Source organism: Monopterus albus, unplaced genomic scaffold, assembly GCF_001952655.1.
Source record: "Monopterus albus unplaced genomic scaffold, M_albus_1.0 scaffold490.1, whole genome shotgun sequence".
Lineage (NCBI taxonomy): Eukaryota > Metazoa > Chordata > Actinopteri > Synbranchiformes > Synbranchidae > Monopterus > Monopterus albus.
This window is the reverse complement of record NW_018128370.1, coordinates 73,688-89,429: the sequence shown is the minus strand read 5'-3', so window position 1 is coordinate 89,429 and position 15,742 is coordinate 73,688. Positions and strand designations below refer to the sequence as shown.

The 15,742-nt window shown below is 42.6% G+C and overlaps 1 protein-coding gene across 1 annotated transcript in view; it reads left to right on the top strand.

The window, feature by feature from the left end:
* Positions 1-2,855: 2,855 nt before the first annotated feature.
* Positions 2,856-15,742, top strand: part of ttbk1a (tau tubulin kinase 1a) — a 39,842-nt gene continuing 26,955 nt past the window's right edge. Inside the window, 7 exon segments of the mRNA XM_020587963.1 lie at positions 2,856-3,133; positions 7,240-7,398; positions 8,459-8,606; positions 9,067-9,140; positions 9,385-9,437; positions 9,439-9,517; positions 11,699-11,803. Of these exon segments, the coding sequence (XP_020443619.1) occupies positions 3,131-3,133; positions 7,240-7,398; positions 8,459-8,606; positions 9,067-9,140; positions 9,385-9,437; positions 9,439-9,517; positions 11,699-11,803 (621 nt within the window). The 5' untranslated portion in view covers positions 2,856-3,130.

The following is a 15,742-nucleotide window of genomic DNA, read 5'->3' as shown; positions in this document are numbered from 1 at the left end:
ATTATGACGTAACAGAGGTGAAGCAGCTGTTGATGTTGTGGTGTGTGCTAGTGATCCATGCTGTGTAAAAACCATTTGACAGATCAATAAATGTACATGTAGGCTACGAACTAGGTTCAGTGTCAGATCCAAGACGTTACCATGGCACCAGGTGTTCAGATAAATAAATACTATGAAACAGCTTGTTGTTCAAATGCTTGTTTAAAAGGACTGTTCAAATTGATGTACGGAATAACTTTGGTGTCAAAATTAAATTCTGAAATTGATCTAATGGCAAAGATGTTTAAGGGATGATGGTGGCAAAAATAATGAGAAATCAAATCTTCAGATAAATATTCACAAATTAAAAATAATGAAACGGCAAAAAGTTAATTTAAAGAAAACCCTCAGAAACGAGAAGCTTCGTTTAACTTTGCTACATTTGTGAAAATATTTTTGCATCAGTTTTTGACAGATCTTCTTCTGGTGATGTCGGCGTTCATTATTTGTTGTCACCATTTGCTATTTTTTTAAACTACAGATCTTAATAAACATTGAAAACTATTTTTGAGGTACAATATTGTTCCCAGAGCAAAGCAACAGTAATTTTATGTTCACAGATATTTATGAATCAGAATCAGAATCAGCTTTATGTGTGTACACTAGGTCTACAATTTGATGCGTAATTTAACATTTACTTAAAGCTACAGTATGTAACTTGTTTTCAGAAGTTGTTGTAGAAATTACCTCCAACACGTGTCCTAAGGTGGAGAGAAGCTGTCGATGCCTCCTTGGACCCAGACTCACTGAACAGCAGCGCAGAGATTTCAGCTTCTAAAAGGTTTTGAGCAGGACTGACCTTTGACCAGTCAGAGAGTTTCAGTTATTATTGGTTGATCAGTGAGTTTGGGTGCATAGCGTGGTGGGGCGGGGCAGGGAGACGCAGCGCTGGGCGGAGTGGGGCGGGGAGAGGCAGCGCTGGGCTGGGCGGAGCGTGGCGGGGAGAGGCAGCGCTGGGCGGAGTAGGGTGGGCTGATTTGGAGCTTCATGCCAGTGCTGCCTTCACTTACCTACTGTGGCTTTAAATTGATGTAAAATTTTTGAGAAATATTCTTTATCTGTTGATCTGAGATGGAAATCTGAGAGATGATGATAGTAAATAACGAATGTCCCCATCTTGAGTAAAATAAATATTAACATGTGAAACCTATCAAACACCAGTGGATCAAGTCCTGGGGTTGGGGTCCCAGGAGCTAAGAGCTTAATTACATTTTTTGGACAGTTCAAGCAGTCAGTATGTGCTGTTCTTTTGTTACTAAGAATTTTATTTTTATTATTGTTTATTGTTTTTGTGTGTTGGTTTTTTGAATGTGCTTGAATTACACAAAAACAATAAAGCTCTTCAAAGTAAAGTATTAATGACAGTCAAATTATGTTTGCTTGACTATTACTTTTTAAAAATAATACTGTGTAACCTCTGATTTTGATGAGTTTGTCAGAAGAACCATTGTCTGATCACAAACATCTTTTCTTGGGTAACAACTCCGAAACTGTCCTGTGGTGGTTGTTCTCCTTTTCCACATAGTGCCACATCACCAACACGTCTCGCTCAGTTTAAACGTGTGAACTCTCCAAACTGTTCGTCGCGGTCTTAAGACTGAGGAAGTACCTGCCCATGGCACACTGGGTGGAGAAGGGCTACGGCTTAAGGTCTAATTTTTTTAACTTTGACTCGAGCTCATCTCTGTGGGTGGAGCTACTTTTGACCAACACATGATCTGAAATATGTTTAGTAAACTAATAAGGCTTTGTTGAACTTCTAGAATTATACAGTAACAAAATTTTCAAAAAAAGATTCTTGCCTAGTGAAATAACCTGATGCGGCTGATGAAGTTTGTTACCAAAACAGTTTGCGCCTCAGAAACATTGTAATGCTAGAAGCATTAGCATTGTAGCGAAGATGGCAATGCACCCCTGGAAATGGTAAATACACTGGGCCAATCAAAGAGGAACAGGAACCCTGTTTTTCCACTGTAAAGTGAATATGGCTTTTATATGTTATAAATATAAAAACGATCATTCTAAGACATTTTTAGAGGTAAGTTTGAGCAAAAATCAAACTTGATTTGGCACCAAAACCTGTTTATTTAAAATGATTAGCAAACTAACACAAATGTTTGCTTCCAATTTGTTGACCTCTGATGTGCAGATTTGCATCGTTGTCCAGTAGGAAACCGTCTTGGCGATGCTGAGTGAACCGAGTCCAAAATGGAGGATGCTATTGTAGCATACTGGCTGTGTCATTATTGAACCTCCTCTGTCAGAGGATGGATGCTTCAATACCTAGACATGGTTCCCACAGTTAGGTGTCATTGCGGGTTGATGTGTGCCAACGCTTCAGGATGTGCTATTGTCCTATTTTCCCAGCATTGATACGCATCAAAAACATAAAGTACTGAAGTACTCGCTCATTTCGGTAGTCCCTTGTTGAATGCACGCCACTTCTGGTGCGTGTTATGGGAGTGTTAGTACCTTAACACTGTGGTACTACTACTATCTAACTGATAGGAGTACATCTTCCACTACTGATTATCTCGCAGATTTTAATGAAAAGTGAGAAAATTAACAGATGTGTAGGATGAACATGTTTGGAGAGGTCAGACTTGAATAGTACTAAAAGTTTGACGTCCTTCTAGCAGCTCCTGAAGGTTGAAATGATCACAAAGCAAACAAAAATGTCAGGTTTGTCTTGTGTCAGTCGATTTCATCCTCTGGGGAGCATTTTTTTCGCACATTTTATTTCTGTTCTGTTTGTGTTAAAGAGCCACATCTCCGCATCTCTGTCGTCACCAACAGGGTGAACTACAAATGTTTTGGTGAATCTGGCATCAAATGGAAACAGTGAATAATTCCAGTCTTGTTCAGGTTAGGCGATCCCAAGGTGTTCTTCTTAAACCTGGTGCATAACGGCCTGTTCTTCCGTGCTCCGACCCCCTGTGATGTCACTGTTTGAGCCTGTGTGTGCAGGTCGGTTGTCCTCCTGGTTAACTGTGCCCTCTGTTTTGGCTTGTAGGCTAACACAGGAACAGGAAGGGTTTTGTCCCGCTCAGGATTTGTTGTAAGCCATCAGGTTTTCCAGGAGCTCAGAACTATGGTGAGCTCTGGCTGACATCATCAGATCAAAACTGGAATGATGCAAACGCGGCTTCCTGCAGATCACCCTCCCCTTTGCTCCCAGTAACAGATTAGTAGGTTTGTAGGTGACGAGCAGAAGAGAAGACCGAGGTTTGAAGGCAGAGCAAGTGTTGTTCAGGATGTTTCACTCTGCTGTGCTGCTGAGAAGCTTGAACGCACCAGAACACACTGCTGCGGGCCACAGAGTTCCTCTTTGGTTTACGCTGATCATTTTCACTGTATACAGTACAAACCATAGTGTACACAGAAACCATATACAACTGTAGGATATGATGGTACTGTAGTACACATTAACATATGACACATGATGCTATGCCATTAGATTTCAATATACAAGCAAACTATAGGCTACGATACAACCCCACACAAAATGACATAGTAGGATACAGTATGTTCTACACAGTATATAGTAGGATACAGTACTGTACTCTACAATATATAGTAGGATACAGTATGTTCTACACAGTATATAGTAGGATACAGTACTGTACTCTACAGTATATAGTAGGATACAGTATGTTCTACACAGTATATAGTAGGATACAGTACTGTACTCTACAGTATATAGTAGGATACAGTATGTTCTACACAGTATATAGTAGGATACAGTACTGTACTCTACAGTATATAGTAGGATACAGTATGTTCTACACAGTATATAGTAGGATACAGTACTGTACTCTACAGTAAAACGCAGCCAGGTATGCTGTGTATCATATGATGCCATGATAAATTAAAGATCATACAGTACTACATTATATTGTGCTGTACTGAATTGTACATTAAGATATGATACACTACAAGTGTCCACTTTGACTCGAGGATGATCTGACCAGGGTCACAGTCGCCTCTCGTCCTTCCTGTTCTCGTGACTTTGGCTGGTTCACTGAAGGACACGGCCGCGAGGCAGTAACTCTAGTTCTGTTACTACTGCCTGTAAACACCGTACTATACTACACAATAACTGACTGTATGCAATCATACTATACTACAACCTACTATGGTATAGTCAGTATTATACTATATATGCTATATATATTTGCAATACTACTACAGTGTAGCAATATTAATACTAGATCACCCTGTTCTGTACTAAAACTTTACCATATAATTTATTAGTTTTTACTATAATAACTATATATAGCCATACTATGTTATGTACAAATACTACATTACTTTTGATATATATGCTAGCCTCTATTACTACTCTGTACATATTGTACACTGTACTGTAAATCAGAATGTTACAGAATTCCTTATATAAAAATACTATACTGTATTGAAACATCTCGTGTAATACTATATAAAACTCAGGTAAATTGTACTTAATATTTGATGATACTGTAGTAACCTTGGTCACATCGGCGTACAAATACTACACTGTACATTCTAAAACATGGGATGCGCTACACCAACTTCAGCAGTGTGTGGTTCAGATTATTAGGGACCCCTCTGAACATAAACCGACCAGAACAACACCGCCTTTAACTGTGACCTCACTAATAAACATGGAACTGAATTTACACATTTCTGACTGTTTCATCAAAGCTGAGACATTACAAGCATCGTAGGAACAGATGCGACGGCAGGGCTGTTTCACCGCGTTCAGCTCTACGGCTGCTGAGTTTATATTGTATCTGTTGTACGCTGTATCACTTGCTGCTGTACTGCAGTTCTGTTTGGCCAGTTACCATCTCCTGTGTTCAGGTTGCTGTTGCAGTGTATTCAGGAGAACTCTGTGGTCCCGCCCTCTGCAGTGATTGGCGGTTCAGTAGCGTGTTGAGGCCTGCAGCAGGTTTCACTACATCTCCAGTGTTACAGTGACTCCCGGCAGCTGCTCGCTGTGCAGCTGATGGTGATGCTGCAGTTTTACAGAGCTGTGTCACTGCAGGTGCAGAGAAGCCGCCTCCCCTCCTTCCCAGTCCATCCAGTCTTCTGTCCAGCTGGTCTGACTGGAAACACAGCGGACACTCTCCATTATATCTGCAGTCCGCCTGAGCTCTGCATGCACTGATGATGGCCCGTGGCATTGCATGCAGAACAGCATGGTTTGGGGACTGACATGCATCACTGTGAACTTAAAATATCCCCCACGAATCCACTGAAAACTGGTAATCGCTCATGGCAGACATGTGGTTACCAGAGCAGAGTAAACCCAGGCTGGGGGTTGGTTAGAGATGCAGACAGTGGCTGAGAGAGTGATGCTCAGCCTGCTGATGTTAGTGCCTCAGTTTGCTAACAGGGAGACCACATCCTCCACTGCTAATCTATATTTAGTTTTCACAAACAGCCTTCATGGTTGTCTGGTTCAGGCTAATCAGCTCCTCCAGGATTTCACTACTTTGCCAGTGCTGTAATGAACCTAGTATCAGCCAGTCTCCATGTTATTTGCAGGAAGTTGACCCAAAAGCCACATTTTCTGCATAGAATAGTCAAGTTTAAAACTAACCATGACCTCAGCAAAGATTTTTCCAGGTATATAAAGGCCCCTCTGGTTTCTTTCTCCTGATGCCGTCCTCAGGTAGGTCTCACTCCCAGGTCCCCTTCAGGCTCTTCCAACTGAAATCTCAGAAAACAGTTTCAAATATTTTACGCAGATTTCTGTATCTAGCCATTTGGTGTATGGAGCTGGCTGGGAGCAGTACTTGACCTGGAAGTGTACGCCACCTGCCAGGACAAAGTCAGGGGAAAAATTGCCCAAAATACCAAGTTCAGCTTCACGTTCTTTAGTGAAATGAGGCCTACATAACAAAAGTTGTTTGTCACTATAGTACTAATTTGACTGCAAGGGCTGGAAATATTTGATACTGATATTCTGTTAAGAATTAAAACTTTTTATGCAAATTCTTTGCAAGAAATTATAAGAGAGGTTCATAATTACAGACTTGTAAAGTGTTACTGAACCATCTGATTGCAGCCATTGACACCAACTTCCAGTAATTCAGTTTTTGATACTCAGAACTGAGAATATGTCTTCGCTAGAGGTTTATATTTTTGCTCTGAATTGCATTTGTAAATGAATAGTTTAGGGAAATATACTGCTCTCACATCTGTGCAGTAACCATGAGGCTCCAGATCATACCTGGTTAGCGTAGCTTAGCACCGAGACAGAACACAGAGGGAAATAGCCAGCCGGCATCTGTCCACCGCTGAAGCTCACTTATTAATGTGCACTATCTAGTTTGTTTGATCTGTGCAAAAAGAGAAGTATAAAAATGATAAATTGTGGTTTATAGGGGGATTGTGATGGACTAGGCCTTGATTAGGAGCAATGGGTTCATGGAGTGTCCCCTAACGGACTGGCCAAGATATAGTCTGGCACGTTACCTGTCTGCTGCAGATGAAACAAATGAGATCTCACATGTTAATCAGAGCATGTCAGGTTGATTTTATTACCTTGGATCAGAGCCAGGCTAGCCGTTTCCCCCGTGTTTCCAGTCTTTATGCTAAGCGAAGCTAATCGGCTGCCTCATGTTTACCGTACAGACACAACATTAATCTCCATTTGAACATGTTTTGTCCCCTAAGTTTCAAACAGTTAACCTGAAAACATTAACAGTCACAAATTTAATCACAGCTTTCCACAACAGGGTCTTCTGTGTAGTTCAGCTTGAATGGCACCAGATGTTGGTGGGATCTCGCCGGGACAGGCTTCTGTGCCACGCTGATGGGTGTTAGATTAAAAACCAGCCTGTTCTGACCTCTGAGGATTCGGCCGGCCGTCGCAGCATCAAAGCTGCAGCTGCAGTCAGGAAGAGCAGCCTGTCCGACTGCTTCCTCTGCAGACATGATATTTGCTCCAGTTACTGCAAATACCATCATACACCCCACCCCGACCTCCCTCCCCCTCACCACCAGCCTGTAGCCTGATCCAGCTGGAGAATGGCTTCAAATAGCCATCTCTAATGCCTGTTGTTATACTGGACTGCTGTGACTATCCCAGCACAGGGCTGTGGTTCAACTGGGAGCCTCCCACTACAGACCAGTGCTTTTGATATACTGACTGTTCTGCTCTGCTTTCCTTCCCTCCTTCCTCTTTCTCCTCCTGTCGCCCCCTCCTCACAGATAAATGGCTCTTTTAAGCTGGGAGCTGCTCGTGTTCTGTCTGGCTGGCAAATGCAGTGCCTAGTCCCCGGCCTCCAGGACAACGCCAACATGAACGGGACGGCCGAGCAGGCCGACATCCTGCCGCCAAACTGCATGGTCAAAGACCGATGGAAAGTGGTGAGTCCAGAGCCCTGCCCCGGTTTACTGCTGTGGAGCTGCGTACTTTAAATTGTATTATTTAATTTTATATTGATTTATTTTAAATGTATTTAATTGTTTTTCTTTTTATGTATTTGTAAAAGTTAAAAACATTAATTGCGACACTTGACAAATTTTGTTTATTTTTATTTGTAATTTATTTGTTAGAATCAAACAAACAAATAATAATTAAAATAGTTTTCTTCTATTTATTTATTTATGAAATAAGAAGTTACATAAGCAGCTCCTGTCTCAGCCAATCAGATCACAGCGTGGAGCCTGCGGCTGTTTGCGCCTCACTGATCACCTTAACCATCTCTATAAAACCTCCAAGATGCAGCACACGCCTCAGCAGGTTTAGCAACAGAAAGAAGGAATAAAACAGACAGAAAAAGAAACAATAAGACCTGAAAGGGAAGAAAGGAGGAAAGAGGAGGTGTATGAAGGAAACTAGGAAAGGAAGGAAGAAACGACAGAGAACGGAGGCTCACAATAAGGGGAACAAGGTAGGAAAGGTAGAGAAGAAGTGAGGAGAGGAAGAAAGAAGAAGACAGGAAGGGGGGAAATAAGGGAAGTGTCAGAATTAGGGACAAAGACATTGAAAACTGTGGAAAAAAAGAAAAATGTTTAAAAAAAAGAGGGATCAAGGGAGAATGCAACTGGAAATTAAAGGAAGAAAAAGTGGAAGAAGTGAAGGAAAAGGAAATAAATTGGCAAAAAAGAAACAGTGAGCAAGAAGTTAACAAAAAAAAGGAAAGGTTCACCAGCATGAAAGAGAAAACGGGGTAAATGTGGATGATAAGTGAAAAGAGGACAAGATGAAATGAATGTAGAAAAAAGATGAAAAGCTTTCAGTAACTTAAATCCTTTATTTTTAAACAAGTCTTTCCAGTAGGTTCAAGCTGAACCATTAAACCTTCGTGTTATTCCCGCGATGTTTCTGTCAAACTGACGTTTCTTCCTTTGGTGAAGCTCCAGTTTGATGCTGTATGAGACTAAGTGACCACACTGATCCAGAGTCTGTCTGCCTGTGTCCCAGCTGAAGAAGATCGGCGGCGGCGGGTTCGGGGAGATCTACGAGGCCTTGGACCTGCTGACGCGGGAGAACGTGGCGCTGAAGGTGGAGTCGGCCCAGCAGCCCAAACAGGTGCTGAAGATGGAGGTGGCGGTGCTGAAGAAGCTGCAAGGTGAGCGCGTGCACACCGGGGCTTCGCCGATGCTGTCCCAAAATGCAACACAAGTCTAAGTCATGTAACTGTATTTAGAGGAGGGCGGAGATTGAATCTGATGCTAACTGTGTTTTTATTTCAGCCAGTTCAGTGTGGTGCTCGTTCTGAACTGGTTCCAAAGGAGCAAAGTAGAAATGTAAAATGAACTTGACACTGTTGTTTCTAACTTCAGCTGCTGCTGTATTTGCTTTCATCATGTGTGGGGACAGGCCTTGTTAGGACTTCATTGATCATGCAGTTCTGAATCTGCTTTTTGAAGTTGAGTCCTTTCAAATCCCTTACTGGGGACTTCTGGTAGGCAGCCACTCAGCGTGGTCAGAGGGAGGGCGCTCTGGTCTAATCAGTATCTTTACACTCCTCCATGTAAACACAGCGTACGCAAGTGTGATCAGTGACGGCTGCGTCTTGTCTTCTCCAGGTAAAAACCACATCTGTAAGTTTATTGGCTGCGGGAGAAACGACAAATTCAACTATGTGGTCATGCAGCTTCAGGTGAGTCATACAGATCAGAGGCTACACAATGAGCTTTTATTGTGAAGGATAGAAGTGAAGACATATCATCAGAGATTATTTCTTGGTCATTCAACAGCTTCAGCTCTGATGAAGTTCTTGGCAAATTTGGTGACAGATTAAAATCATATAAATCAAAGTGTCATTGCAGCTGGTTTCTTCCGGCTGCACCCCAGCGGTTTGTCTTTGCATTGTAGCTGAGTGACTGTCGCTGCTGTTGTTGCAGGGTCGTAACCTGGCCGACCTGCGGAGGAGTCAGCCCAGAGGAACCTTCACCATCCTGGGGGCTGGGAAAGCAGATTCTGGAGCCCATCGAAGCCATCCACTCGGTGGGCTTCCTGCACCGCGACATCAAACCGGTATGAAGAAAAGGAGCTCCTTCACCTGGGGGTTTCTTTCCCATAATGCTGTTGTCTTCTTCTGTGGTTTGACGTGGTCGTGACTGGAAAGTGATGTTAATGAGGGACTTTGACTGGTCGTTGCTATGGAAGGTGCGACCTTACTTAAGTGGAGGGAGTTTTTTAGGCATTATGTTTTCAGGTTGTCCGTCTCGCTCTTGTGAACGCGATATCTGAGGAACACCTTGAGGGATTTTCTTTGTCCCATTCCTCAGAGTTTGACTGGTTGGCGGAGATAAACAACCACAAGCGATATCTGCTGTACCTTAACCAAATCCAAATATATACAGTTTTTATTTCACAAATCTATTAGTGTTGTGGAAACAACCGCAAAGGTTTGGTTTTAGAAGTGGGGACGGCCACGGTGAGTCAAAAGATGAGATGAAAGAATAGCGCTGGTGATACTATTCAGTCCAGCGTGGCGTCTGCAGGTATTCGCCAGCAGGGAAGGGCGGGAGACCCTTAAAGCTACGACCTGCGACCTGATCGGTGATCAGCCGTCACTAGCTCCTGAACACTTTGGCTCTGCAGCAGAAGCAGAAAGTAGAACTGTTGAAGTGTAGGTGTGTTTTTCACAGCAGAAGAGTCAGTATATTTAGTTAGAATTTTAATTTCCCCAGATTTTCATGTTGTGTGACAGTGTAGACTTGAGGTTGCAGTGGTTTTGTCAGTCTTGTTGCCTTATGGTTTTATTATTTTGTAACCTTTGAATAAAAAGGTAAAGATGGCAGCCAGCTAGTTTTAAGTTTGTATAGCTGGAGTCTGTGAAGGGTTGTTTTGTGAAAGCCTGTCTGCATTTTTAAAACATTTAACCTTTATTCTACTAGTAAGTCTAAGTGGCGACCTGGCCAAAATGGCAGCCATACAAATTTACAGCATATTAAAATTCAACGCATACAACACAATGTGCAAAAATTTGACTCGCAGGATAAAACCAGTGGACTCGGAGGAGAAGCAGCTGCACGTCTCATCATCACCACAATCTTTATGAAGGCTTTAAATTCTACAGTAGATATGAATGTGGCCAACTTTAGGTCTTTCTGCAAGTTATTCCATAACCACGGTGCGTAGTGGGGAGAGCCGGGTTTCCACAGATCTGTAAAAACTGGAGGTGCATTAAAAAGTAACCACCTAGAAGAGCGTAGCTGGGAACCACCACAGCCGAGACGGATAATCAATCAATCCGTCAATCAAAATGTATTTATATAGCACTTTAAAAGCAACGTCTGGTCGACCAAAGTACTGTACAAAGGCAATGCAAGGAGGCGGGTAGGAAGACCCTCTTCAGTGGATTTACCATCATATGTGAGAATGTTATCAAGCGGCTGTGGACGCACTTCTGAGAGGACCAGTAGCTTTGTTTTTTGAGCATTTAAGACTAATGGCAAGCCCCGATTGACCAACTCCAGCGTACCAAAGCTGAACTGCAGTCTGAATATATCTGCACAGTTTTGAACATCGGTTCTAAACAGGAAAACAAGCTGGTAACAGTGAGGACAAAGGGATTTTGGTAGCGAATAGATTTGCATATGAATGAGCAGACTGAAAGGAAAGCTGGAGGACAAACGGCGATGAGTGAGGAGAGTTGGGAAGGCAGGAATAAAAACCGGCAGGGTCTCTGCTCCGCCTCAGCTTCAACCCAACGATGGTTATTGATGTGATTCAGCCTGGATCAGGTTTCCATGCTGACAGCGGTCTTGGTAACAACCCCTGTGCCGGGAGGCATCCTCTGGCAAACGATACCGGAATTTTAACACTGAAAATTTCAGCAGAGAAGCATAAATCCTGACTAGTGAGATAAAAGTGGAGACTAATGCAACTGTATGTAGCACTGCTGTAAACTTTGATTATTTTAATTCCCTTTCACTAGTTTTCAGTTTTTTGTTCAGTTGTTTCATTCAGATAAAGTTTTGAACATATTTTAGTAGAGAATGGGAACCGGAGGTGTCGCCCATTCATTTATATACTTACTTATTACGTTAGAAATGTCCGGTATGAATGGAAAGAAAGCTTACAGCAGTCCAGACCTGTTTCCCTGTTCATGTGAGCACCTGACTGTTGTAAGACAGATTTGAAAAACTGTGGCCCAGTTTTCAGGTGCAGTGATCTGATGCTTGTTGTTTCTGTGTTTTGTTCCTGTAGTCGAACTTTGCGATGGGCCGGCTTCCCTCCACCTACAGGAAGTGCTACATGCTGGACTTTGGTCTGGCGCGACAGTACACCAACACCACCGGAGAGGTCCGGCCGGTAAGCAGCTGTTGAGAGCGACGTTGTCCCTCTTGCTGTCCTTCAGTCTGAGCAGCAACAACCGTGGACGTTCCCTTAACTCACAGTCCTTTTGTTAGTTCTTAAAATGGGGAAACAAAAGGTCAGGTGTGGTCATCTTTTGTTTGTCGTGGAAAAACATTCCTGCCATTATGGAGAATGAGACAGAAATCAAATAGATAAAATGTCATAATGTTGATTTTGTATCTCCTTGTTTTGACATTATGACTTCATAGACATGATGACATCACAGTTCACATCGCAGGTAAAATACTGTAGCACGTCACTGATATTCTGGAAAATCTGACTGAACAACACAAATGATTTATAGTTTGACAATCATGGGCTGTAAAACATATTTAACAAGCAAATCATTTGTAATGTCATGTTACAGTTTTAATTTCTAAATTCTTTCTGAAGATTTTAGGTCCAACATGTGAATAGTTTTAGTTGTAGAATTTAAATTGATCTTAAAGTTTTTAAGTGATGATTTTGCCTTAAAAATCAAATTTGGTGTAAAAATTATGGCATGAGACTTATGTAAACTTTTTTATTTTTATTTTTGCTAAATTTTTCCCCCATAATTTAACATTTTGTTAAAATGACTTGTTAGCAGGATGGTCCGCCGTACGCCACACATATCGTATCGTCTGTCTTCCTCTGGTGTGTTTTTGGTTTGCTTTTCTTTAATCTGCTTTAAAAAGACAAATTAAATAATAAAAAGCTGAAAGAAAAGCATACAGCCGCACAGACGGGGTGTGTTTGCTGCATTGCAGCACATCAGCTCAGTAGATGACTGATTGCAGACCAAGCCGTTAGGTTTCCTGTTAGGCCTCGTGTCCTGTGTGTCAGTCACAGTGATCAATAATAAATCTATGGGATCGATCAGATTTTTTTTTTAAACAGCCTGACAGATCACAGAACTGGAGATCAGAGGATCTTCTAGAATTAAGGCTTGAATTGAAAAGGCTTTTATTGTGAAAGTCTGAAAAAGCTCCAGATGTTCTTATTGGTCAAGAGTCAGTGACCAGGTCTGGTCTTTGTAGTTCCTTCTGCTGCTGGACTCTCTCTCCACTCCAGTCAGTCATTTTCTGTGTGGCTCCATCAGACTCAGCTCTGAGCTATTTTTAGATCAGTGAATACGTGAGCGGCTTCCATTTACTGCCAGCCTCCTCCTCCTCCTCCTCCTCCTCCATTCCTTTTCCTCTCCTCTTGTCCCCCTCCTCTCTTCTGTTCCCCTCCTTTTCCTCCTTTCCTCCTCCATATTTTCTCTCCTCTTCCCTTCCTCCTCTCTTGTCCACTCCTGGTCTCTCCTCCACCCCCTCTCCTCCTCCTCCTCCTCCTCCTGCAGTGGCGTGCTGATGCTGTTGCAGTGGTGAGATGAATATTTGATGCTTTTACATGCGTCAGTGGGCGAAAGACCTTAGGCTCCCAGTTATCTCTCTGTCTCTCTCCTCCACTCATCACCCCGTTGTTTCCCAGTCTCTCTCTCAGCTGAGTCAGCTTCAGTCCAGTGAGATGAGTTGGTGTTCCTCTCTGTCCTCCTCCCCTCCCCCGCTCTTCTTCCTCGATCTCGTCCTTCCATTTGTTGACAACCTATTTTTATGACAAAAACGAGACTAGTACTAATAAAAAGTAACATTTGAACACAAACTCCGGCTTCCTCCCACAATCCAAAGACATGCAGCTTAGGTCAACTGGCCCGTAGGAGTGAGTGTGTGTGGTTGTTTGTCTACGTGTCAGCCCTGACAAACCAGCGACCTGGGGTCCACCCTGGACAAATGCTAATTATATAATCCTTGATCATTTCAAATTTAACTTTAATCAGTTTCTGCTTCGTGTCCCGCCTTCAGCGCCATCGGTTAATTAACACCTTTACATGCACATGTCAAAATAACGTCCACAACATTGTGTAACACTGTAAGTCAGCAAAACGCTGTGATCAAAAACAGTAATAGTTTAGGATGTATTTAGTTTTCATCTCGGAACACGAGGGCACGATTCTGGAGTTTTTTTACTGTTTTTTTTCTTCACAGAAATCAGATGAAATATTTTAGAATTTACATTTCCAGAATGTTTTTTCCTCAAACCCTCTCTAACATAATTTACCTGATGCTTTAAAATCAATCATCTCAGAAGGAGCCCTGATACCACCTCACCTATCTGGTTGTTAGTGCGCCGTTTTAGACTAATTTATCGTTTCATAAAAGCTTCAGAAAATGTGTCCTAGTCTGGTTAAGCTTGTTTACCTGAGTGACAGTTTGCATGATGTTCAGTGTGTATCGATCATCAGTCATCAGCTGTTTTATCAGTGATTTCTGTTTTGCGATGTTTCTGTTTTTATCTGTTGACTGTTTACACCTTTTTATGCTTCAGTGTTGTTTGTGCTTTTCTTACAGTTCCTTTGGACTTATGATTTTGAAGTGCATGCCTCCCGTTTCTCCATCATCTCCATGGTTACCCAGGGATGTGAGTGGTTTCTATGGTGACAGAGGGGTCACAGCCGCATCACCAGCCGACCACCACAATGAAACCTGAGTAAAAAAATAACACGTTGGTCACGTCAGAGACAAAAGTGCTGACAGGGCTGTGATCCAAACACACCGGTGTGTTCATGGAGCCTAATTAGCACATTTTCTTAAACAAACTGCTGCATTGGTTCAGATATACAACGACAGGAAACACATGCTCTGCTGCGAGATTTCCCTGAGATCCCGCTGATCCTCTTCATGCCTAAAGCCACATTGGTGCGTCAGTCACAGACTCGCACTCTGTCCTGTCACACTCGTCAGAGGCGTTGGAAACATTTTCGCTGGCAGTATGATTCAGACATTTTGAGCTGATGGTCTGTGACAGCTGTAAATCTTGGCTGTTTGACAGATGTCTGCATTAAACACACTAGGAGATGCTGGGAGCTAATTTTCAGTCAGGAATTTATTTCTTTCATGGCAGAAAAACGCGGGTCAGCTGTTACTGACCTCATGCTCCGACTCCTTTAGCTTCCTGTCTGCACCAGAAGCGTCGCACTGTGTAAATTCACAGTTGCTGCCTGTGATCAGTTTGCACCTAGACTTTAACAAACATCACTGCAGTTACATCACACAGCTCTGAGATCAGCTGCTTCATCCTGCTGCTCCCATCGTCAGGATGATTGGCACATGTTTTAAACAGTGAGGTTGCTGATTTTCTATTTCTGTGCCGTTTTCCAAGGCCGAGCCTCCCGTGTGGCGTGGTCGGAGGCTGTGGATGCAGCGTGACCCGCTGCTCATGTTTCTGTTTGTCTCATTATTTGGTTATTTTGGTCAGTTTGGTTATAATTTACCCACTTTATTTGCTTTAATAAGGACACAGCATCTGTCTTTTCTGTGACTCCAGCTGCTGATGTTATGCTTCCATCCAGTGCAGTGAAGTCAGTTAAAATGTCTGCAGGCTCTCCTTGAGGCAGAACAGTTATGTTGTAATAATGCACATTATTTTATTTTCATGGTGCACGACAAAACCTGACGAGCACTCTGCCAGTTTGAGCCAGGTGGGTGTGGTTTGTGCTTCATATCAAGTTGGCAGACAAAACAACACAAGCTGCACATATTGGACGTGGTTTGTTCAGCTGACTCTGGTGTCTCTAGCGTCCTTACACACCGTATAGTCTTAGTGACTTGAAAACTGAAACACTGCACTAACAGGCAAATTTATGCTTTGTGATTTTAGGTTATATAAATAAAATCTGACTTTGCTTTAGTGAGATGATGTTGTCAAAGGTTCACCATCAGAGTTCACACACAGGCGGCACTATAACGGCTGGAGGCTTTCACCGACTCAGGTTGGTGTTGACAAGAGGCGGCAGGTTCTGAAGCGTCCGTTTTTAAAGTCTATTAAAATCCTGAGGCGATCACTGACAGAGACGCCAAAGATTTTGTCATC